At 41.0% G+C, this 25,768-nt stretch overlaps 1 protein-coding gene across 1 annotated transcript in view; it reads right to left on the bottom strand.

Annotated features, from left to right (window-relative positions):
- The window catches only part of trappc9 (trafficking protein particle complex subunit 9), an 838,299-nt gene that overhangs the window by 700,514 nt on the left and 112,017 nt on the right, over positions 1 to 25,768 (bottom strand). The window contains exons 12-13 of the mRNA XM_067979750.1: positions 13,301 to 13,386; positions 6,219 to 6,345 (exon numbers count right to left, since the gene is read on the bottom strand). Of these exons, the coding sequence (XP_067835851.1) occupies positions 6,219 to 6,345; positions 13,301 to 13,386 (213 nt within the window). The remainder of the gene's footprint in view (positions 1 to 6,218; positions 6,346 to 13,300; positions 13,387 to 25,768) is intronic.

Here is a 25,768-nt window from a genome sequence, read left to right as displayed (position 1 = left end):
TTCATCGTCGCTGGATCAAGATCCTGGAACTCCCTACCTAACAGCACTGGGGGAGAACCTTCACCACACGGACCGCAGCGGTTCAAGGCGGCGGCTCACCACCATCTTCTCAAGTGCAATTAGGGATGGGCAATAAATGCTGTCCTTGCCAGCGACGCCCACATCCCATGAACGAATAAAAAAAACTGCCACAAAAAAAGTACGCTCAAAAATAAGCTCTAAACTAAGATTTAACGATGTGGTAAGTCTTGATTGCCAAACCACCTCTCTGGCACTGAAAATTAAATTTTAAAAAATGTGGAATCTCATTAATAGGGATTTTAAAGATTTGCTGGACATTGTTTTTAAAAAAAAAAATTTAATTTTAATTTTTTTTTACTTTTTTTGTCTCTTTCATCTCCATCTTTTAATTCTATATTTCTTACCTTTTATTTCACTGTCTAGTGTTTTTACAAGGTTTTTAATTTTTTACCTTTCACTTCCTGGTTGTGACTCAGACTCTTCGCAGCTTGTCAAAACCCCTGCAATCTGATTTGTTGAGGGAAGAGAGCGATTTTCTCATCACTCGCATGGTCCGAGCTCTGCTGGAATTAACGTTAGACTCTTTTCAGCTTTGAATTAGAGGAACTTCACGCAGTAGAGACTGCAGTAAGTTTGCGGGTGAGAATAAATCTATGGAGCAGCGAGTGCTGTTTGTTCACTGCTCGGAGCAATGTCTGGGCCTTTGTGACCTTACCAATCTCAAAAGAAAATCCACAGTTCTATTACTCAACAGTCATTACACTTGGCGGCCTCAAAAGGCGTAGTTTCACCTCAGCAGTAGCACAATAATAGTGTGCATTACGTGGCATAATGCTCATTTCTTTATGAACAGCTCATCATACATCCAACTGTGTGCAACACTACTAGTTCCTAGGAATTTTGAATTCCATTCCTCATATTCTTGATGTCACATATGTAAATTTGTGTCACTCGCCACATGTGGATAATTGGGAGTCCAGACGTGGCTAATGGTATTTCTAATTGTAGCCAGAGTGTTGATTTGGCTGGTTCAGTTAAGTTTCTGGTAATGGTGACCCCAAAATGTTGATGGAGAGAGACTGTGCAATGGTGCTGACACTGAAGGTCAAGGAGGGATGGATGGCTGGCCCCCCTCTTGCTTGAAATGGTTGTTGCCTGGCACTTGTGGTGCGAATGTTGCCAGCCACTTGTCAGCTGGTTGTTATCCAGATCTGCTGGCTGGCATGAGGTATTTCATTACCAGAAAAGTTATGAATGGAGCTGAACACAGGAATCCTCAATGAACTGCCCACTTCTGGCCTTATGACAGAGGGAAGGTCATTGATCAAGCAGCTGAAGATGGTTGGGCTAAGGACACTTCCCTAATGAACTCCTGTAGTGATGCCCTGAGGCTACAATGACTGGCCTCTTCCTTTGTACTTGGTATGATTCCAGCCACTGGAGAGTTTTGTCTTTGACCCCCATTGACCTCAGTTCTGCTCTGACTCCTTGATGCCATATTTGGTTGAATACTGCCTTTATGTGGTGAGCAACTACTCTAACCTCCTCTTTGGCAACAGAGACCTCTTATGAACCAAGTTATCCAACAAAAGTTAGATATCTAAGTAGTGCAAAGGATTGACATTAAGGATGAAACTGGCAGCTGATGTAAAGGCAAAGGAGTTCACCCTATGTTGTGAGTGCAACCCTGGAAGTTGAACTTCAAGATCTTTTGGTGACTGGGCTGAATCACAGTTAAATTCAGTGTCTTAAAGTTACATCAGTGCCAACTGGTTTCTTGACAAAACTCCCTGGATGATTTGCAGCTGTGTCACTTGCTTGAATTTTTCTATTTGAATTTTTTTTTTGAGAAGTCAGAACACCTTAATGTAGAGGAAAACTCCAACAGCATCAAGAGTAAAAAGCTCTCCTTTCCTGTTCAACAGAAACCTCTTTTAAGGACAGCAAAGAGTCTACTTTGGCCACCAGAATGGCCTGTGTTTTTATGAAGGGGTCCTCATTTCCTGAGAACATAGTCATTGGACATCACTACCTCCAACAAGGAGCAGCTTCTGGATATAGAACTGTCCATCTAAATCAGAACTGGGACAAATAGGAATAAATCTGACAGCTTCTGGCAATTACTTCAGTTCATGTGATTCAATTGCTTTGCTCCACAATGAGCTTGCTGCATTGAGTCAGGATTCCATGGTGCTTAAAACCCTCAGATGGGACATAACTTCAGGTGAAGAATTCTGATAAAAGGGCTCTAAGAATCTCAAAGCAATTAGTTATGTTGGACTCAGAACAAATTCAGGTACCTGTTAAAATTTATGCGCAACAGTCGAATCTGTAGATTTATTCTTGCTGAAGTACAACTCTACTTCTTAAAAAGAAATTCGTATTAGTTCAGCTTGAACTGTACGGTCTGTCAGCATGATGATTTTCGTCAATTCAAATAGATCAGACATATGTAGTGATGTACTGTATACAAGTTCACTGACCACCTTGCTATTGCAGGTATTTCATGCGCAAGATCAAGCTTTCTATTCACAAGAACTGGGCTTGCCCATTGAGGTAAACTTCTGTGGCAGCATGAACAGAGTATTGGGACGTTCATTCAAGAGTTTCAATAAAATTTCACAACAATTTCACACCCAATTACCCATGTTATGTAACAATCAGAAATCAATACATACAACATGAATTACATAGACAATTCAAGTATAAAATGATGCAGCATCTAAGAACTGTGATTCAAGTGATGAATGTAGATACAGGAAGAATTTGTTGCCATGGAACATTTTCTCAGAAATTATACATTATCCTGGGAATAACAGCAGCCTGAAACCTCATTATGAGTGATCAAGTTTTTGGATGACCACTAAAATTTATGAAGCATCTTCAAGCACCAGTTAATTATCTCAAGCTTCCAACAGAAAATAACCTATACCCAAACAGTTTACATAAAAACTTTTTGTCATATGGACTAATATAAATGCAGTTAAGGATGTAATTCAATCCCTCATTTCTAACACTTCAACGTTAGCTTAATTCCTTAATTGCATAACAGCTATGCAACTCCTGCCAACCATTATATGTACACAATTAGTTGATTGCTCATTGCGTTATTCATGGTTAATCTGGAGCCTGGTGCACAGTTTACCATGGTTTACTGTTGCAGTCAAAATGAGGCAGTAGTTCGACTATAACAGAGCTAATTTAGTAAAGCAATAGATCACTTGATTAGATCATGATAAGAATGACAAAGTTATAGGCCTCATTGATGTATGTGAAATAATATTTACCTACCACTTCACAAAATGTTCTTAAAATTCAAGTAACTGTTCTTCCCTCTTCAGAGCCTCTTATTTTAATTAATTCCATAAAATATCTTATTGTTGCTCTACCTCCCCTGTGGATTGATTTAAGATAAAAATATTTTGTTTGTTTTTGTCCTTCCTTAAAATCTTCTTTTTTGAGTTGTTAATATGATTAAAGATATTTTACTCCCCCTTACAGTCCATGGTGAATTTGTTGTTCCTACTGAAGCTATCATTGGTGTTTCACGGACGGGGGAGATTTTTTTTTCTCACTGTCAAGTCTCCACTGACCAGCATCTGAACAGGTTACCATATGCTATGGTCCAGACCTGGCTAACTCCACAATATCCAAGGACAGCAAAGCACCTCAAAAAACCACTCCTCTGGCACCAGCATAAACATTAGTCCTCCTCAACAATACAAAAAGCTTGATCCGAAACAGCACTGTCGGCTCAGAATTTTAATTCTAAACCGCATAAAAAGCTGACAAAAATGAAATCTTTTTAAATTGATGTTTCTTTTGATGCTCCTGTCTCCTCACCTGTACATTATCTCCCTGCTTGTCACAGTACTATGGATATGACACAGAGGAAGGGCGAAAAATACAAAACCCATGATGAATCACTTAGTTTGTCTAAAGTATCTGTAATTCAGCAGCACCTCAAGGTCCTTTACCTCTGTCGCCCCCTAAGAATTTATCATTGGCCCCCTATACTTCCTCATCTACATGCTATCCTTTGGCGACATCATCTGCAGACATAGATTTAGTTTCCACAAGTAGGCTGCCAATGCCCAGCTCTGCCTCTCCACCACCTCTCTTGATCCTCCACTGCCCTTGTTGTCAGACTGCAATTTCCTCCAGCTAAACATTGACAGGGCTGAAGATATCGGCTTCAGCCCCCACCATAAACTCAGTACCCTCATCACCAATTCCATCCCCCACCCCGGCTACCATTTCAGGCCGAACCAGACTGTTTGCCTTGGTGTCCTATTCAAGCCTGAGCTGAGCTTCCTCTACATCACAAAGACTGCCTACTTCCATTTCCACAACACCACTCACCTCTGCCTCACCCATCTACTACTGAAACTCTTATCCATGCCTTTGTCACCTCCAGACTAAACTATTCGAATGCTCCCCTGGCTGGCTTCCCATCCTCTAGCTTCAGTTCACCCAAAATTCATGCTGTATTCCATCCTACACCAAGTCCCGCACACTCATCACCCACATCTTTGCTGACAAACGATGGTTCCTGATCCCTCAACACCTCAAATGTAAAATTCCCATCCACGTGTTTAAATTCCTTATGGCCTCACACCTCACTATCTCTAACCTGCTCCAGCCTTAAAACCACCCCCCAAAACTCACCATTGTTCTGACTGACTCGTGCATCCCACCTTCTTTTCGCCCCACTATTGGTGACTGTGCCTCCAGCCATCTAGGCCCAATTCCCTGGAATTCCCTCCACCTCTCCCTTTCCTCCTAGACCAAGCTTTTAGTCACCCACCCCCCAGCATCTTCTCCTTTGGCGCAGCATCCATTTTTTATTACACCTCCGAAACACCTTTGAACGGTTTTCTATATAAATGCAAGTAGTTGTTGTCTTCTTTAGTCTCTCTCTTTCCTTTGTCCTTTCACGTGGACAGTGCTGGATGATGTAATGGGGAAGGCAGCATTTTGTGGCAGTGGCTGTGGGGTTCCAGACAGGAGGGGTTGCAGATGCCTTTTGTGCTGGGAAGAAATCCAGGCCATTTCCCGGTGAACGTGATGTGCCGGCAGGAAGAATAGGAAAAGGGCAAGCAAGTGGCAGGAAGAAATGAGCACCCAGGACTGCCGGTGGTCGATGGGAAAGGAAAAGTTTACGGGCAGGGGGAGGCGGGGGGGATCTGGGCAGTGCTGCAGGCCAGTGAATCATGGGTGCCTTTTAGGTCATAGCTAGTTGGAGAGGGATCTACACCAAAGGTCAGATATTCTGTTGACGAATGCGAGGAGGATGCGACCAAGGGTAAGATGCAGTCATAGGAAGTGGGGAAAAGGAAGAGGGGTGGAAAGGCTCAGGACAAGAAGCAGTAGAATGGAGAACAGAAGTAAAGGGCAAGGAGTAGGAAAAAAGCAAGTACAGAATAAAAAAAGCAGCAATACCGAACAAGATTAATTTAGAGGGCCTTGGGGCAGGAAGTAAAAGTAAGAGAAAAAGAGCAATGGGAGGGACAAAATGTTGCTCAGAGCCTCCTAACTTCATATTTGGGTCAGGCCCTTTTATCAAAAGCCTTTCCAGTTAAACTCAAAATGCATTATAAATCCCTCAATGGGATCAACCCTCCCCATTTCCATACCTTTCTCCAGCCTTATAATTCTCCCCTGAATTCTATATTCCTCTTACTCCAGCCTCTTGCGCACTCCCTCCTATTTGCCCCACAACTACCAGCAGAGCTTTCAGCCACATAGGTCCTGCTCTCTGGAATTCTCTCCTTAAACCCCTCTGCTTCTCCACCTCTTTCTACTTTAAAGATGTCCTCGAAACATATCGTGCCAGCCAAGCTTTTGGTCACCCACCCAAATCTCTCCTTTCCTAACTCAGTGGCAGTTTCCCATAAGCCTATTGTGAAGCACCTTGGGACATTTTTTACATTGAAGGTGCTGAATAATTATGTTCATGGCACCCTATGAATCCACTTCCATTATAAATGTTTACATAGGCAGTTTCAATTCTAAACATTGACAGAAGCATGACTTAAAAGTCACAACAGAAAGTAAAATTTGTAGACAGCATGCCATATGCAACATATACAGAGAGCTTTCTGCTGTAAATAAATACCTTATTATTAGGTAACTACATCTTTGTAGAAAGTCTTTGTGATCCTATTAAACAGAGAAGGCTTATCCCAAATTCTTACCATTTACATTGATCTGTCCTGATGTACGTGGAACACCAACGAGTGTGACTGGGTATAGCCCTGATTCAGCAGGAAGAGAGAGGGCAGCTGGGAGAGATTCAAATTCAACACCCATTACCAGCAGTCCCTGCAAAATTGATCAGAGAGAAGAAAAAAAAAAGCATCAATATTGAACAAGATTTATTTAGAAAATAAACCATTACTGGAATTACACAGGTTTTGCATTACAATACATAACACACATTATACCTACATTGAACAATTCAGTGTCTCTACACTGCACAGATTCTGAAGTATTCAGTCAACTAAGTTATATTTCTGAAGCATTCTGAAGGTCATTGTACTGCCCTAAGAAAGAGGCACTCCATTGTGGTATGAAACTTATCACAATACAAGATTTTCTCCCCCACCCCCCCCCCCCTTCTAATTCATAGCACAAATCAGTCATATTCAAATACCCTATTTCACAATTACCAAACTTGCAAATCATTGCATAGAACTGAAATAGCTCTAACTGAATTTCTTTCATGTAAGGGTGCTACCAACTTTACTCCCACTGCAGTATAAATTCAGTACAAATGCTATCATAAGGAGGTACCAAAACCCACTCTGATTTAGCTCCAACTCTTGCACGAGGACCCATGGCTCCACGTTGTCGAAACGTTGTGTTGGTACATTTGAACACATGGAGCCAACGCCATTCCAAACACATTATGCAGCATATTCGAAGTGTCCTGTGCTACCTATCAATAAAATCTGACCCATCATACTGGTTCATCGATAAAATGTAAAAATGTGAGGTTCTGCCCAAATGACACAATGTCAGATGGAATTCAATGTCATTAAGTGTGAGGTGATGAGTTCTGGTTTAAAAAAAAGAGCAGTAATTATGCTCTGAATACAAGTAGGCTCAGTGCTGTGGAAGAGCAGAAGGACTTGGGGGTACAGGTTCAGAGAACATTAAAGACAGCACCTCAGGTTGATAAGGTTGTAAAAAAACAAGCTAATAGAATTCTAGGTTTTAATCTCAGGAGGTATGGACTTTAAAAGCGAAGGGATAATGATGAACCTAAATAAAAGTCTTAAGACCTCACAGTACTGTGTGCAGTATTTCGCTCTGCACGACAGGGAGGATATTGAGGATTTAAAGATAGTGTAACACAGCCTGGTATGAGGAAATACAAATACATGAAAAATTGGGTCTTTTTTCATTCGAACAATGCTGATTACGAGGCAATATGATAGGAGTGTTTAAAATTATGAATGGATCAGATATGGTAGACAGTTTTGATTATTTCCAGTAGTTGAGGGGTCAAGAACGAGGGGTCATACATATAAGATTAAATATAAGAGATTTAAAATTGAGGGCAGGAGAAATTTCTTCAGAGTTGTGAGACTGTAGCATTCACTTCCAGGGTTAGTGGTTGAGGCATAAACTATATCGACATTCAATATTAGATTGGATGGGTGGATAAAGGAAGAGAGGATAAAGGGATATGGGAACAGATTGGGTAAATGAGATTAGAACTATCTGCTCACGTGGAATGTAAACACCAACACGGCCTGGTTGGGCCAAATGGCCTGTCTTGTGTTGTAATTTCTACGTACTTCCATGTAAATGCATGTAACTCTGACTATTTCACTATGGCCCAACTGTAATAGTTGATTACCCTTTCCCACCCACTTCACATTTCAACAGTGCAATAGTATTCACTGTAACAACTTGTTACTACTTTTAAATCTCTCTCAAGGTCTTCACTATATAACTTCCAAAACATTCAACGAACTACTGCAAGTTTTTAAACGAAGAAAGACAGTATAATTAAAGATCGATTTGTATGTACTATTGCATCATATTGTCCAATTGTTTACAAAATATTACACTTAAGGCAACAAACTGTAAAAACCCATGTTCAAATACTGAAGCAAAAAGCTTGGGTGTAAATATATTTTAAATTCCAATTAATTACTGCGATTTTACTACCATAACCAAATTTAAAACTAATTCAATGTGGCATTGGTTTCAATCAGTTTAGACTTTTTAAAATCAGCATAAAAAGTAAATTGGGTTCTCAAAGTAGGTTAACAGCAGAACATACTGTTTTACACCATCAGCAAGAACCAAGAAAGTTGGTATGCACATTCCATGACCTGAATGCTTCAGCTTGTCAATTTGTAATCTCATTAAATACTACACTATCAACTGCAGTACAACATAGCATAATGTTTTGAAAGCTCATAATAAAAAGCTTGCTATTTAAACTGATCTCTGCTCTCTATACCAGTATTTAAATGCCTCGTAGACCAAGTAAATTTTTATAACAAATTAGAAAAATGAGCAATGCTTACAAAAGTTGCCCTGTAGATTCGCTGAAAAAGCTGGTGGAAATTCTTCAGATCTCAGTGGAAATACCATGAGAGGAAAGCATTGCAACAGAAACACAAATTCTCTTGTGAATTAAAGCCTTCAGCTTTCTCAGATCCACACTGGAAGGCTCTACCTCAACCCCATCACCTTTCTACTTATCTCTCCTCTTTCAAAAGCTCCCTTAAAACCTATCTCTGTGCTCTTACCTTCAGTGGCCATCCTTAACCCCTCTCCCAACACTGCCCCAGTTGTTTTCTCATCTCTGAATCTTTTGTTACATTACAACTGATATAAAAGTACAAGTTCATGTATCTACTTCTTAATTGCACTACAGCAATTCAAACTGGGCAATAGCATAAACGACAATGGTTTTTGTTAATTTTTAAAATCAGAATCACATACTCTCATACATTTAAGTTTCCTTTTGGTGATGAATGCTCATAGGGGATAAATAAAGTAAACATAGTTCCCTGTATATACACATCAATTCAAGGAATCCAGTTTTAATGAGAGGAAGTCATTTGTGAAGTTTGATTGCTCACTGAATTACTATATCAGCATTTATGAATGGATGTTATTTCTAGCACATCCTCCAAGGGATACCAAGAATCTAATGAAGTTACGGTCTGCAATATACTGAGTAGCTCCACCAAGGTTTAAGAACCCATGAGTGCTTATGTGTAGCAAGTCTAACCTCTAAAATAGACCAATGTTTAATGAAAGCTGCCCCTTCAGTGAAAATTCAGTAACTTACTGACACAACAAGGTTCAAGGACAGTGTTAAGTGATCCTGACTTGGCATCTGTAATTTTCAGTATGCTCTTTCTCAAATACAAGACATAGCACTGAGAAGTAAAAAAAAAACTTTGTTCCAACTCTAATAAGAAAAACTTATTTTTAAATTAATGATGTGAAGTGAAGTCAGCAAAGGTAGAATTAGAACTGAGTACAGCTGTAGAAACCAACTGCAACATGAAGATTTATAACATCAAGAAGGTTATCAAAGAAGAATGGGATCCAAATGCGATTGAAACTGAAGATGTTCAAAAAATAATTAACACATTAAATGATTTCCTGGAAGTCATGAGTACAGAAGATACCAGCAGCATGCCACCCATCACAAGGGGTTACATAATTAAACTTAATGACTTTGTAATCACTTGCATGGAAGTCACAGACAGATATAAAGCACTCAAAATCAATAAAGTCCCAGGGAGAACACTTTATACCAAGGGTACTAAGAGAGATTAGAGACAAAGCGCTGGAAATCATACAATGAGGGAAACAGTGAACACAAGAGAGATCCCACTAAATTGGAAATAAGCTAACATGGTACCCATTTTCAACAGATGTATTAAAATAAACCCAGTAACTGCAGAACCATTAGCCTGACATCAATAACTAACAAAATAAAGGCATCATTGGGAACAAAGTTGAGGACTACCTATATGAAAAGAACCTAGTAAGTGGCAGCCAATACATTTTTAAAAGAGGCAAAGCCTGCCTCCTTTTTGGGAAGTTACATCCTACCTGAAAATCAGTAAGTATATTTCATCAAATTTCCAGAAAGCCTCCAATAAAGTTCCACAGGAAAGGCTACAAAACAGTGAGGTACCCAAGGTACAGTTTGGAGGTAGTTAAGGAATTGGTTCAGAGAGAAAGCAGCAGGTACTAGTTAAAGGAGTGGAGTCTAGCTGGAGAGATGCACTTAATGGAGTACCCTAGGAATTGGTGCTAAGGCCCCATGGTTTCTGATCTACATAATCAGTCTGTATTCAGAATAAGTTGGTCAAATTTGCCAATGTTACTAAACTTGGGGAGGGTAGAATCTGATGAAGCAGCTAAGGAATAACAGAATTCAGACAGCATTTGCAAGTGATAAATGAAATTCAGTATTGATAAGTACAAAGTCTTGCACATTGGACAAAAAAAAATGAGCACATACTAAATGGTGTTGAACAAGCTAGGGAAAAGATTCAAAGATCTGGTAATGATGGATACAACACTGACCACATTGCTGAGCTGCAATTAATAACGCAAACCAAATATTGAGCTCTGGTGCCAAATCAGTAGAATGCAAGTCTGAGGTCTTCGTGCTGAAGATAGTACCTTGGTTAGGCCACACCTTGAATTATGCATCAGTTCTAATCATTGAAGTGCAAGGGAAACATTCAATCCCTGGAAGCAGTGCAGAGAAGGGCCATGAAGCTGCTGGCCACAAAGCCGAGGTCTGAATTATAAGGAAAGGCTAGAAAAACATAGACACTTTGGTCTTTAAAGCTGGCAAAAGAGAGGGCAGTATAAGATATTAAGTGGAATGGAAACAACTAAACCGGAGCACTGAAGGTTACATCACAACTGCTGGACTCGTGTGCAAACTGGTAAAAGGCGAGTTTAGGCTCTGATGTCAGGAAGCACTCCTTCACACAAAGTGGTTAACACCAGTAGGACAGTGAGGGTAAAAGCTCTGGAATCAGTTATTCAAAGGACAGTTAGAATGATAAGATCATACATTTCTAAAGAAGGATGAAGTAGATGGGCCAAATGGCCTCCCTCATCTATATTTGTTTCAGTGACAAGTGTATACAGGGGCACCAAAGGGAATACAATTAAAAACAGCAGAACTGGTAATTGTAAGAAGAATGCTTTTGAAAGCTATTGAAGTGACAATGTTCTTGATGAACAGTGCACACAATATAACTCACACACCACTAATTTGAAAATATCTCATCAACTACTGACTACACTGGAGTTGCAGGACCAGAGTAAAACCGCTTGAGACGTGAAATTTGAAGTATTGCACTGTTAAACGTAATAAAATAGAAATCATTTTCCACTTTAGATGTGAAAAAGCATTCATTTTATTCAACATACAAAATACATGTACGATGCTACACGTTTACATGTAGATGGAAATTTATATTATGGTCGCTTCCATTTACTCTTGAACAATAAATTGTTAAATCGATAATTTAAAAATCCCTCATCAGATTTTGATCATTCTCTATAATGGATTGCTCTCAGGCTTGGATTCCTTTCCAAAATATGATGGGAAATGCCGATAAATCCAGTTTCCAAAATCAGGTAAGTACGCCTGACAAATCACTTAGGATTTGTAAAAATGACTTAACTTTGTTATTGATTGTCATTAACAGGCCATAAAGCTAATGAAGCATTCACTTTGCCATATGACACTGAAATCTCTTGTTAAGCATACAAGATAAACTCGTGCAGTTTCTAAAGAATAAAGTAAAAGGATAGGCTAAGAAAGGACAACAGCCATTGGCAGTGGTGTGCTATAAGTGCAGTTTGGCTGCAGGTCTGCTTCCAGTAGGTGGCATAATTCCACGACAGCTTTCCTGGTGAATCCAGAGACACTGGTTCTTGGACAAACAGAAGTATGTGTGCCTCTGCTTGTATATTCTGTTGAAGATGTACCGAAAGGTGGTTGCAGTGCACATCAGGTACAGCCAATCTGACTGGTATCCCTCTGATGGTCCTCCTTCTCTGCTTTCAAGATAGAAATTTATCGTGGAATTCCAGTGGGAAACCCCATTATGGCACAATGGCACAAAGAGTAGAAAAAAGGGAGCAACACAGCAATTACCACAAAGGCTCCGGAAAGGCTTCAGTGGCAATGAGAAACAAATAATTTTTTTAAAAGGTTCAGCTAACAAAGTTTCAGTGTAACTACTGACCTTTAAAACGGATTTGTTTGTGGCCCAGCACCTAACAACTATGAATGTACAATTTATACATGCAGTTGAATAAAATAGCATTAAATGGATGGACATGATAGAAAATCCAACTTATGACATCACGCATTAACTTGCATGCAGCTGGCCATAAACCGGCCAGTGCCATCTGTACACTTCAAAAAGAAAATTGGAAAATCAGAACATGGTAAAATGAGGAAACTTGTCTTTGCAGGATGGAAAAATAGAATATATTTTATGTATTATTTAACTATCCTGCAAATAAATATTTCTGTGACAGTACTGCCAATTCGTTTCTGGTCTTTCCCCTCTTCCATGTTCCATGCATTCTGCATTTAAGAAAGGGGGAGAAAGCAGCAGTTTTTTCATGATTTTTTTCAATGTCACTTTGAATTTGAACAACGAAAAGGAATCCATCACTTTCCTGCCTGTCCTAGTCATTGTTCATTCCCCATGAGGAAATGTTTGTACCGTGAATGATTCAGCAACAATTGGGAACTTGGTGCAATCTCAGGGATGTGAATCCTGCTGTATCATTTAATGATAATTCATTGTACATCACTTTTTTGTCACTATTTCCCCTTTTCTCCCTTTCCCTTCCCTCCTCATAGCATCGACGCATGCTAGAGTATGGTTCTCATTCATCATTTAGAAGCCTAGATAGAAATTCTCTGCAGGCTATTAGACCATGGAAGTCCACACAACCGAGCCTGACATATTTTCATCCAACATCCGTACTTTCGATTTGGAAGTCAATGGATTATGATATGGAGCAACTAGCTTATTTTCCACTCCTAGCCAGAGGCACTAAGGCCAATCAAACTGCCATCAATTAACTCCTGGTATATACAGCTCAGCTACCAATTTCTAATAGAAATTTACATGTTTTATTAGAAATTACAAAAAAAGCAAGAAAAATGGACTAATACCGTTTTATTGCAGAAAGCCTAAAAATCAGACTTAATAAAATGACAATGTATGGAAAAAGCAATACAAACCATGTTTTCTACTCTCAGTTCAAAAGGCATTGGATTATAGACCATCAGCTGAACTTCACACACGTCTCCCTGCACCCACTGGAAATCTGTTGATTCAGAAGGTAAAAATTCAGTTATTGACATGAAGATGATTTCATCAATTCCATTTTTGCAGAGCAACAAGACGACTTGGGAGTGAGGAAATGTGGAAAACAAAAAAGATTGGAGTCAAACTGAAAATGCAACCAGCAGCCTCAGCAGCTCTCTTCCCTGTCACACCTACCACCACCGCCTATTTGAAAGGAAAATAAAGTAGAGAACACAAGAACACAAATGCAGAATTGAGAAGTGAAAGAGAGAGACATAAACAGAAGTGGAGAGAAAAAATACAAACATGCAAAGACATGTAAACAAAGAACATATCCTCTGACTTACTGTGAGCAACACCACAGTAGAGCCATTAAAACTTGCTAAAAGTTTTCATGTAAAACACACTTCCAGTGCTTTCAGAACAGTCATGCATCTCTACTTCCATCACACCTGAGTATTAGGTTTAATCTGAAGAAGTTTAAATTTCCCATATACTTGCATTCTATTTAACTTTCAGCCTTCCCAGAATTTGTGTCTCCAAGGTAGGAGATGTTGTGGCGCTATGGTCCTAATCCTGCTGCCGTTACCTCTGGCATGATTGCCTCCCATCCTCACTGCAGCCCTCCACTGGCAGGCGTCCCACACCCACTACTTGTTAAGTCGGCCTCCAGGATAGACCTCTCCCATTTTCCAGTCACTGCTGCCTGAGAAACACACGCTACCCACCAGCCTGTAGTCCTAACCAGATCCCTCCCCTTCCAAAAGGGAAAAGAAGAGAAGAGTCAGAGACAGAGACAGAGGAAAAGGAGAAGGTATAAGATCACGAACAAATCAGCAACACAAAGACAGCAGGCATTTAAGACAAAGCACATATCCAGTGACACAGTGAGCAATGCCACGGAAATCCCACTAGTAAAATAATAAATTCAGACCCATATATTTAATGGTTAGAAACATGCCTATGAAATTCCCTCTTAAAATTACTGATGTTATCAGCATCAATCGGTTTTTTGGGCAGTCCATTACAAATATTCACCACTGTGCGAGAAGTAGTTATATTTGAGTTGTCAGTTCATCATCTCTCTTCTGAAGTGCATGCCCTATCTTTGACAGTCCCAGAGCCTTGGTAAACAGCTTTTCAGGGTTCAACTTGTTTATACCCTAAAGGATCTTGAATGCCTCAATAAGATCCTCCCTCAATCTTCTCTAGTGCAAACTTGACACCGGTCATGTTTCCTTGTAGCCCTTTGCTGCATCTTTTCCATGATGTCTTTTCTATAATGTCAACCAGAACTGAACACATTACACTCCAGACAAGGACAAACCAATGACCTGTAGAGACTCGGTATCACAACCTGTGACTTGTCTTCTATCTATGCTTGCCAAACCTGTCAGTCACAACATTGTACAGCCATACCCAGTAAGTGACTCTTCAAAATGCTGTCTTCTTCCCAACTAAGGATACCATAGTTCTTGGTAGAATTGTTTATTTTAAATAATTTTAAAACCTCAAAGTTAAAAAACAGAATTATAGTGTGTCAGGAAATAATCTAAATTTGGTGAATATTTGTTGGTGCACTTTGGAAACCGAGTTTCCAAACTGATGTTCGAAAAGAATTCTATAACATGAATCATATTTTTCAACATTAAAATATAAACAGTAGAAAAAGCAACCTCCAGCAGAAATTATTTGGACAAAAAGCATACGTGTTTAAGGTTCCGAAGCAGTAACTGTGTAATTTTATTATTTTATTAGATCAATTTTACGATGAATATGAAACTACATTGTATTCCTAGATTTCGCCAGGATCATAAAGATGATTGGGAACCTGAAATCCAAAGTAACTATCAGGCTATCTGAAATTCACTTACCAGGAGTCTATTCAATTTCATTTTCTAGAAGCACATCTGTTTTTTTTTAAATTGCAATCATTTAAACTTACACCCAATTTGAAGTATGTATTTGATGACTTCGGTGATGACATTTTACAATAGGCTAAGCTTTTTAAAATTGCGATGTTCTGCCTCTCATACTTATTGGAGGGGAATCACACCAACACAGGGAATACACTGAATTGTGGACCTGTGCAAATTCATATTTCCTATGTATATCTGAACTATATTTACCAGCTGCAAACTTAGAGAGCATATTCTGATCATTTTTCTTATCCAACAACCTCAGGCAATATTCAGTACATAACAGTTTCTAAATTCATGGTCACAGATTAACCTTTTACAACTGTCTGAGGGATACCAAAAGCAGCACTTCACAACATTCCTAGTTCCACAAGGATGCAACAACAGTTCCACAAACTAGGTGCCTCAGTGTCCTAAGAAATCACAAATTAATGCAGTCCAATACATTTTTTGTTCAATTTATTAACTAACCCCAAAAATCAAAGAAAAAGCTATCACGTGTTTTTATCCCACGACTCCTTTTAACTCATTGACTAGAACACTTCTGGTTGGGTACCAAGTCTTCACCTACTTACAAAGCAGACCATACAAAGTTTTCTTTAACATAGTTTGCATAATACACAAGAAATTTCAATTTGATAAAAAAATGCATACATTAGTTTTGAATACAAAAAGTATATTTTAACATCGTAAATAGTTCCCACTACATGATAAACTTGACAATATTCATTAAAATATGAACTTTTGGAAGTGTAAGAACTTCCAAGTTGGAATGAATCCAAAAGCAAATGAAATTGAGTCCTAAATTTTAGTGAAAATGTCAACTCTATATTGTTCAATATTTTTCCCATTTTAAAACTATTAAAATGTCTTCATACAATTATATAACAAAGCTAAAATAACCCATTACAGCATGTAGCACCCAACTTAAATGGACCACATTATTTTCCTTTGATAATTACAATTGCATTTCATTACTTGAAAAAAAAATTCATCAAAAAATTAAAACCTGTAAATTGTTTTCGCTGATGCATCATTCCAACTACCTCATCTTACTCCTGAATAGTCACTGTATGAAACATGCTCCACAGTCAAGACAAGATAAAATTGCACACCATATTATACAAAGATCCTAATGATATAAGAACAATAAAAGGCATGGAGAGCACGGACCTGAAGGAGCAATAAAAAGCATGGAGAGTGGAAGCGAAGGAGCAATAAAAGGCGAAGAGAGAGAGTGGTGGTGAAAGCAAAAACAAAAAATCAAGAAGTGACGTCACAGGGCAAGGACAGGAGGGTGTGACCGCGAGGCAGGCAGGAATGCAGACCCAGGATGCAGTGATGGAGGAGCCTCAGTCCTTGATCTTGTCCAACAGGTACAAGGTACTTGCTACCTGTATGGATGAGAACAAGGACTGCAGGGAGGACCAGCAAACTGACCACAGCACCATGGTACAAGGAGGCCATTCAAGTGGGGGGAGCAAAAAGGAATATGGTAGTGGTAGGGTATAGTATAGCCAGGGGGATAGATACTGTTCTCTGCAACCGCCGCAGAGATTCCCGAAGGCTGTGTTGCCTGCCCGGTGCCAGGGTTAAGGACATCTCCCCACGGCTGAAAGAGAAATTGGAGCACAAGGGGGAGGATCCAGTTGTCATGGTCCACATAGGAAACAATCACATAGCTAGAACTAAGAATGAGGTTCTGCTGAGACAGTTTGAGGAACTAGGGTCTAAATTAATAAGGTCAAAGCAAGGAATAATGGTAAAAAGTTAAAAATAAAGGCTCTTTATCTGAATGCATGAAGCATTCGGAACAACACAGATGAATTAATGGCACAAATAGAAATAAATGGGTTTGATGTAATAGCCATTACAGAAACATGGTTGCAAGGTGACCAAGGTTGGGAACTAAATATTCCAGGGTACTTGACATTTCAGAAAGACAGGCAGAATGGAAAAAGGAGGGAGGGGGTATGCCCTGATAATAAAGGATGACATAAGGACAGTAGTGAGAAAGGAACTAGGCTCGGAAGATCAGGAAGTAGAATCAGTATGGGCAAAGATAAGAAATAACAAAGGGCAAAAAAAGTGGTGGGAGTCGTTTATAGGCCCCCTAACAGTAGCTATACCATTGGACAGAGTATTAATCAAGAAATAATAGGAGCTTGTAATAAAGGTAATGCAATAATCATGAGGGACTTTAATCTTCATATAGATTGGCAAATCAAATTGGCAACCGCAGTCTGGAGGATGAGTACATGGAATGCATTAGAGACAGTTTCCTCGAACAATACGTCGTGGAACCAACCAGCGAACAGGCTATTTTAGATCTTGCATTGTGTAATGAGACCGGGTTAATTAGTAATCTCATAATAAAGGATCCTCTGGGAATGAGTGACCATAATATGATAGAACTTCACATTGAGTTTGAGTGAGAGTGGCATACTTAAGTCCAAAACTAGAGTCTTAAACTTAAATAAAGCCAATTACATAGGTATGAGGGGCGAGTTGGCAAAGGTAGATTGGAAAATTAGATTAAAGGGTATGACAGTAGATAAGCAGTAGCAGACATTTAAAGAAATATTTCGGAATTCTCAATGAATATACATTCCATTGAGAAATAAAAGTTCCACAGGAAAAGCAATCCATCCGTGGGTAACTAAAGAAGTTATGGATAGTATTAGATTAAAAGAAGAGGCTTATAATGTTGCAAAGAAGAGTACTAAGCCTGAGGATTGGGAGAGTTTTAGAAACCAGCAAAGGATGACCAAAAATTTGATATAAAGGGAGTAAACTAGCAAGAAATATAAAAACGGATGGTAAGAGCTTCTACAAGTATGTAAAAAGGAAGAGTAGCAAAAGTAAAAGTTGGACCTTAGAGGCTGAGACAGGAGAAATTATAATAGGGAATAAGGAAATGGCAGAGACATTAAACAAATATTTTTTCATCTGTCTTCACAGTAAAAGTCACAAAAAGCATACCAAAAATAGTGGGGAACCAAGGAACTTAAACAATTAATATCAGTAGAGAAAATGTACTTGAGAAATTAATAGGACTAAAAACCAACAAATCCCCTGAACGTGTGGCCTACATCCTAGGGTCCTGAAAGAGAATTAGGCAGAGTCAACACAGTTTTATGGAAGGGAAATAGTGTTTAACAAGTTTATTAGAGTTCTTTGAAGATGTAACTAGCAGGGCAGACAAAGGGGAACCAATGAACATAGTATATTTGGATTTCCAAAAGGCATTTGATAAGGTGTCACATAAAAGGTTGTTACACAAGGTAAGGGCTTATGGGGTTGGGAGTATTATATTAGCATGGATAGAGGATTGGTGAAAGAGTAGGGATAAACGGGTCATTCTCAGATTGGCAGGCTGTAACTAGTGGGGTGCTGCACGGATCAGTGCTTGGCCCTCAGCTATTTACAATCTATATTAATGCCATAGATGAAGGGACTGAGTGTAATGTATCCAAGTTTGCTGACGATACAAATCTAGGTGGGAAAGTAAGCTTTAAGGAGGACACAAAGAGCCTGCAAAGGAATATAGACAGGTTAGGTGAGTGGGCAAGAAGGTGGCAGATGGAGTATAATGTAGGGAAATGTGAGGTTATTCACTTTGGTAGGAAGAATAGAAAAGCAGAATATTTTTTAAATCATGAGAAACTATTAAATGTCGGTGCTCAGAAAGATGTGTGTGTCCTCGTACAAGAAACACAGCAAGTTAGCATGCAGGTACTGCAAGCAATTAGGAAGGTAAATGGAATGTTGGCCTTTATTGCAAGGGGGTTGGAGTGACGATCCGGATTCTTTCCCCTCAGTCTGGTTCAGTAAAAACTGAAGTCGAATACATTTTAAAGTTCAACACAACTTTAATAGCAGGGTTCTTAGTCTGCAGCATTGATTTGGACTCCTGATAGAGTCCCTCTATGCTGGCAGAGCAAGAACAAAAACATACAGAAATCCACACGTTTTTATACAAATCAATAGGGTTGGAACATACTTAACGAGGGTCAACACCAATCATAAGCCGGGCACAGGTTGCCATGCGAGGTTACATTATTTCCGGCCAATCATAAATCGTCCATGTGCTGATCATGCTGCTGTTAGACATCAAAGGGGATACTTCCTCACCTTCCAACTTGGAATGTTCTTCCCTGTCCCTTCTGTTCCTTATCTCCCAACCTGGAATGTCTTTCAACTTTGGCTAAGCTCGTTACCTATATTGATCTGCCATAAACATGGAGACATTCAGACCAGTCCTTGAATCACATCAAAGACTCTACATTGCTAAGACCATGCAAACCTGCTGACTACGCAAACATATGGCCCAGCAGGAGGCCAGGCCACCTGTACCAATCTCAGTTACTAACTAATTAACCCTTTCTAACCATTTTGCATTCTGTTTCTTTGCCACGTAGGCATCTTAATATTTTACCGAAAACTGACCACGTAGGGATTCTCAGGAGTACAAGATTAAGGAAGTCTTGCGACAATTGCACAGGGCTTCAGTGAGACCACACCTGGAGTACTGTGTATAGGTTTGGTCTTATACTTGCCATAGAGGTGGGTGCAACGAAGGTTCACTAGATTGATTCCTGGGATGGGGGTTGTCCTATGAGGAGAGATTGAATAAAATGGGCTTATATTCTCAAGTTTAGATGAATGAGAGGTGATCTCATAGAAACATATATGATTCTGAGGGGGCTTGACAGGATAGATGCTGAGAGGTTGTTTTCCCTGGCTGGAGAATCTAGAATTAAGGGACATAGGCTCAGGATAAGGGGTTGGCCATTTCGGACTGAGATGAGGAGGAATTTCTTCAGAGGGTTGTGAATGTTTGGAATTCTCTACCCAAAGGGCTGTGGATGCTCAGTTGTTGAGTATATTCAAGGCTGAGATAGATAGATTTTTGGGGTCTAGGGGAATCAAGGGACATGGGAATTGGGCGGGAAAGTGGAGTTGAGGTCAAAGATCAGCCATGATCTGATTGAATGGCGGAGCAGCCTCGAGGGGCCGTATGGCCGACTCCTGCTCCTAATTCTTATGTTCTTATAACATAATCTTGATGCTGTCTCTATGGAGAAACAATTGAAGTACAATAAGCCAATAAAAATACACCTTTCATCTGGGCAGGATAATGTTCCTATGAACATTGTCCCTTCATTTACCATACAAGGAAAAAGCATCGCCACAAGTCCACAACACCTTACAGATAAATTGCTCTTTTTAAATACAAAATATGTGTTCATTTCAAACAGAAAACGTCATATGCATTTTAAAAACACTATTGAACTTTATAGTACTTGAGCAACCTTTTATAACTGCTGAAAGTACCTGATTGTGAACAATCCCAAACCCATGACCTGTCATTAATCATACAACATATCATGCAGTTAACCATTTATTCCTCTGTACCATAGAATACAAAACCTCGGAGCAATAAACTTTGACAGACAGAACCACGGGTACGATCACATACTGGTTACGTTACTGGGCAAATAACCCAGAGGTCTGGATGAATAATCCAGAGAATGAGTTCAAATCCCAACATGGCAGTTTGAAAATTTGAATTCAAAAACAAATCTGGAAATAAGAAGCTGGTACCAGTAAAATGACCATGAAGCTGGTGGATTGTAATAAAAACCCAACTGGTTCACGAATGCCCTGAAGGGAAGGAAACCTACCGCCCTCACCCGGTCTGAGCTATATGTGACTTCAATCCTACACCAACATGGTTGACTCTTAACTGGCCTCTGAAGTGGCCTAACAAGCCATTCAATTGTATCAAACTGCAAGAAAGAAAAACAATAGAACCAGGCAGAACACTCGGCTGCAACCTGCTCATCAAATCAGGACAGGACAATGGCAGACCCAGCCCAGTCAATCTGCAAAGTCCTTCTCACTAACATCCGGAAACTGGTGCCAAAGTTGGGAGAGCTGTTCAGAGACTAGTCGGGCAACAGTTTGACACAGTCATATTCACAGAATCATATCTATCAGCCAATGTTCCAGATTCCTCCATCACCAGCCCCAGAGGTGGAGGAACAGTGGTACACAGTCAGGGGTGAGTGACCCTGGGAGGCCTCAACTTTAACTCTGGACCCCATGAAGTCTCATGGCTTCAAGTCAAACACGGACAAGGAAACATCCCGCTGATTAACACCTACAGCCTGCCCTCCAGTTAGGAATCACTACCCCTCCATGTTGAACACCACTTGGAGGCAGCGCCAAGGATAGCAAGGGCAGAGACTGTACTCTACGTGGGGGACTTCAATGTCCATCATCAAAAGTGGCTCGATACTACCACCACTGAAGGGCAGAGCTGTCAGATGGGTTTGCGGCCAATGGAGAGAGAACGAACGAACACCAGGGAACAAACTACTTGACCTCGTCCTTAGCAATCTAGTAAAACCGGACAGACCACCCGGCATCGGACACGACAAAGGCGAACCAAGCCCAGTCGACCATGCAAAGTCCTCCTCACCAGCATCTGGGGACTTGTACCAAAATTGGGAGAGCTGTCCCACAGACTAGTCAAGCAACAGCCTGACATAGCCATACTCACAGAATCCAGCACAATCTGTAACCCCATGGCCCAACATATTCCTCACTCTACCATTACCAACAAGCCAGAGGATCAACCCTGGTTCAATGAGGACTGTGGAAGAGCATGCCAGGAGCAGCACCAGGCGTACCTAAAAATGAGGTGCCAACCTGGTGAAGCTACAACTCAGGACTACATGCATGTTAAACAGCGGAAGCAACATGCTATAGAAAGAGCTAAGCGATTCCACAACCAACGGATCAGACCAAAGCTCTGCAGCGCTGCCACATCCAGTCGTGAATGGTGGCGGACAATTAAACAACTAAGGGGAGGAGGAGGCTCTCTAAAAATCCTCATCCTCAATGATGGCACAGAATCCAGCATGTGAGTGCAAAAGACAAGGCCAAAGCGTTTGCAACCATCTTCAGCCAGAAATGCTGAGTGGATGATCCATCTCTGCCTCCTCCCGATATCCCCACCAGCACAGAAGCCAGTCTTCAGCCAATTCAATTCACTCCACGCGAAATCAAGAAACGGCAGAGTGCACTGGATACAGCAAAGGCTATGGGCCCCGACAACATCCCAGCTGTAGTGCTGAAGATTTGCGATCCAGTATTAGCCGCGCCTCGAGCCAAACTGTTCCAGTACAGCTACAACTCTGGCATCTACCAAACAATGTGGAAAATTGCCCAGGTATGTCCTGTCCACAAAAAGCAGGACAAACCCAATCCGGCCAATTAACGTCCCATCAGTCTACTCTCAATCAGCAGCAAAGTAATGGAAAGTGTCGTTGACAGTGCTATCAAGCGGCACTTACTCACCAATAACCCACTCACCGATATTCAGTTTGGCTTCCGCCAGAACCACTTGGCTCCAGACCTCATTATAAGCCTTGGTCCAAATATGGAAATAAGAGCTGGATTCCAGAGGTGAGGTGAGAGTGACTGCCCTTGACATCAAGGCAGCATTTGACCGAGTGTGGCACCAAGGAGCCCTAGTAAAATTGACGTCAATGGGAATCAGGGGCAAAAATCTCCAGTGGCTGGAGTCATACCTAGCACAAAAGGAAGATGGTAGTGGTTGTTGGAGGCCAGTCATCTCAGCCCCAGGATATTGCTGCAGGAGTTCCTCAGGGCAGTGTCCTGGGCCCAACCATCTTTAGCTGCTTCATCAATGACCTTCCCTCCATCATAAGGTCAGAAATGGAGATGTTCGCTGACGACTGCACAGTGTTCAGTTCCATTCGCAACCCCTCAGATAATGAAGCAGTCCGAGCCCGCATGCAGCAAGACCTGGACAACATCCAGGCTTGGGCTCATAAGTGGCAAGTAATATTTGTGCCAGACAAGTGCCAGGCAATGACCATCTCCAACAAGAGAGAGTTTAGCCACCTCCCCTTGACATTCAACGGCATTTCTATTGCCGAATCCCCCACCGTCAACATCCTGGGGGTCACCATTGACCAGAAACTTAACTGGACCAGCTACATAAATACTGTGGCTACAGGAGCAAGCCAGAGGCTGGGTATTCTGCGGCGAGTGACTCACCTCCTGACTCCCCAATGCCTTTCCACCATCTACAAGGCACAAGTCAGGAGTGTGATGGAATACTCTCCACTTGCCTGGATGAGTGCAGCTCCAACAACACTCAAGAAGCTCGACACCATCCAGGACAAAGCAGCCCGCTTGATTGGCACCCCATCCACCACCCTAAACATTCACTCCCTTCACCACCGGCGCACCGTGGCTGCAGTGTGTACCATCCACAGGATGCACTGCAACAAGTCGCCAAGGCTTCTTTGACAGCACCTCACAAACCTGCGACCTCTACCACCTGGGAGGACAAGGGAAGCAGCCACATTGGAACACCACCACCTGCACGTTCCCCTCCAAGTCACACGCCATCCCAACTTGGAATTATATCGCCGTTCCTTCATCGTCCCTGGGTCAAAATCCTGGAACTCCCTTCCTAACAGCACTGTGGGAGAACCTTCATCACACAGACTGCAGCGGTTCAAGAAGGCGGCTCACCGCCATCTTCTCAAGGGCAATTAGGGATGGGCAATAAATGCCGGCCTCGCCAGTGACGCCCACATCCCATGAACAAACAAGAAAAAAATCAGCTGAGTGCACTGGACACAGCTATGGCTTTGGGCCCCGGCTACATCCCAGCTGGTACTGAAGATCTGTGCTCCAACACTAGCTGCGCCCCTTGTTAAGCTGTTCCAGTTAAGCTACAGCACTCGCATCTACCCAATGATGTGGAAAATGATGCAAGAATTTATCACTAGTGCTTCCAAGCAGCACTTACTCACCACTCAGCTCCAGAACCCATTACAGCCTTGGTTTAAACATGGACACAAAAGCTGAATTCCAGAGGTGAGATGAGATTCTGCATTGATCAGCGTCTGATCCGCTCGTCTAAACATCCACTCCTTCCACCAACATCGTACCGTGCCTGCAGTGTGTACAACTACAGGGTGCAAGGCTTCTTTGGCAGCACCTCCCCAACCTGTGACCTCCACCACTTGGAAGGACAAGAGCAGCAAGTATATGGGAACACCATCACCTCCAAGTTCCCTTTGAAGTCACACACACTATCCTAACTTGGACATGTATCGCTGTTCCTTCATAATCATTGGGTCAAAATCCTGGAAACTCCCTACCTAACAGTATTGTGGGAGAACCTTCACAACACAGGCTGCAGCGATTCAAAAAGGCCTAGCACCACCTTCTCAAGGGCAACTAGGGACAGGCAATTAATGCTGGCTTTGCCAGCGATGCCCACATCCCAAGAATTAATTTTTTTTTAAATCAATAAACAACATAAGGCTTCCTTCTGCCACAGTTTAAGCTTTTTTATGTCCAATATACCCACATGACCCTTGAAAAGTCAAAAAGGAGATGGATACAAGTAACCATCTCAGTCAGAAGACAATAATCAAGGAACTGACCAATCAGCTGTTCAAAGCAACCAGAGAGGAGTGCATTAATCAGCTATTTAGGAAGGAGTGACAAGAGCTCTAATATATGGCTCTACTCACATACGGTTTTCTTGCAAATTTTTGTCAGCTTGTCAGAAAATAAACTTGAAAAATATTAAAAAACTATACTAAAACTAGCCAATGTCATTCCTGTATTTAAAAAGGGAGATAGATTAAGTCCAGGGAACTACGGACCAGTTAGCTTAACGTCAGTGGTAGGAACGATAATGGAATCTTTACTCAAAGATGTAATAGAAAGATATCTAGAGAACAAAAATATAACAGTCAGCACGGATTTCAGAAGGGAAAGTCATGCTTGACCAACCTTATTGAATTCTTTGAAGCAACAGAAAAAGTAGACAAGGGTAAAGCAGAAGATGTCATTTATTTGCATTTCCGAAAGGCCTTGGATAAGGTGCCACATTGTAGACTCATGGCTAAGGTCAGAGCATGTGGAGTCGGGGACAAGTAGCAGAATGGATAGCAAACTGGCTACAAAACAGAACTCAGAGACTAGAGGTTACAGGTAGCTACTCAAACTGGCAAAAGGTGGGAAGTGGTGTACCACAGGGATTGGTGCTGGGACCATTGTTGTTCACAATTTACATTAACTATTTGGATTCGGAAATCAGAAATACAATCTCAAAATTTGCGGACGACACCAAACTTGGGGGGGGGGGGGGTAGTTAATACAAAAAGGAAGAATGCATCACAATGCAAGAGGACGTTAATAAATTTGCAGAATGGGCATGGAATTGGCAAATGAATTTCAATATAGTTAAATATGAGGTGGTGCATTTTGGTAGGAAGAATAAGGAGGACACATACTGCTCAGATAATAAGAGTCTGAACGGGATAGAGGAGCAGAGGGATCGAAACGTAGAAAATAGGAGCAGGAGTAGGCCATTCAGCCCTTCAAGCCTGCTCCGCCATTCAATATGATCATGGTTGA

Source organism: Heptranchias perlo, chromosome 3 (assembly GCF_035084215.1).
Source record: "Heptranchias perlo isolate sHepPer1 chromosome 3, sHepPer1.hap1, whole genome shotgun sequence".
In the NCBI taxonomy this organism is placed as follows: domain Eukaryota; kingdom Metazoa; phylum Chordata; class Chondrichthyes; order Hexanchiformes; family Hexanchidae; genus Heptranchias; species Heptranchias perlo.
Note: the sequence above shows the minus strand (reverse complement) of the source record. Positions and strands in the feature narration are given on the sequence as shown.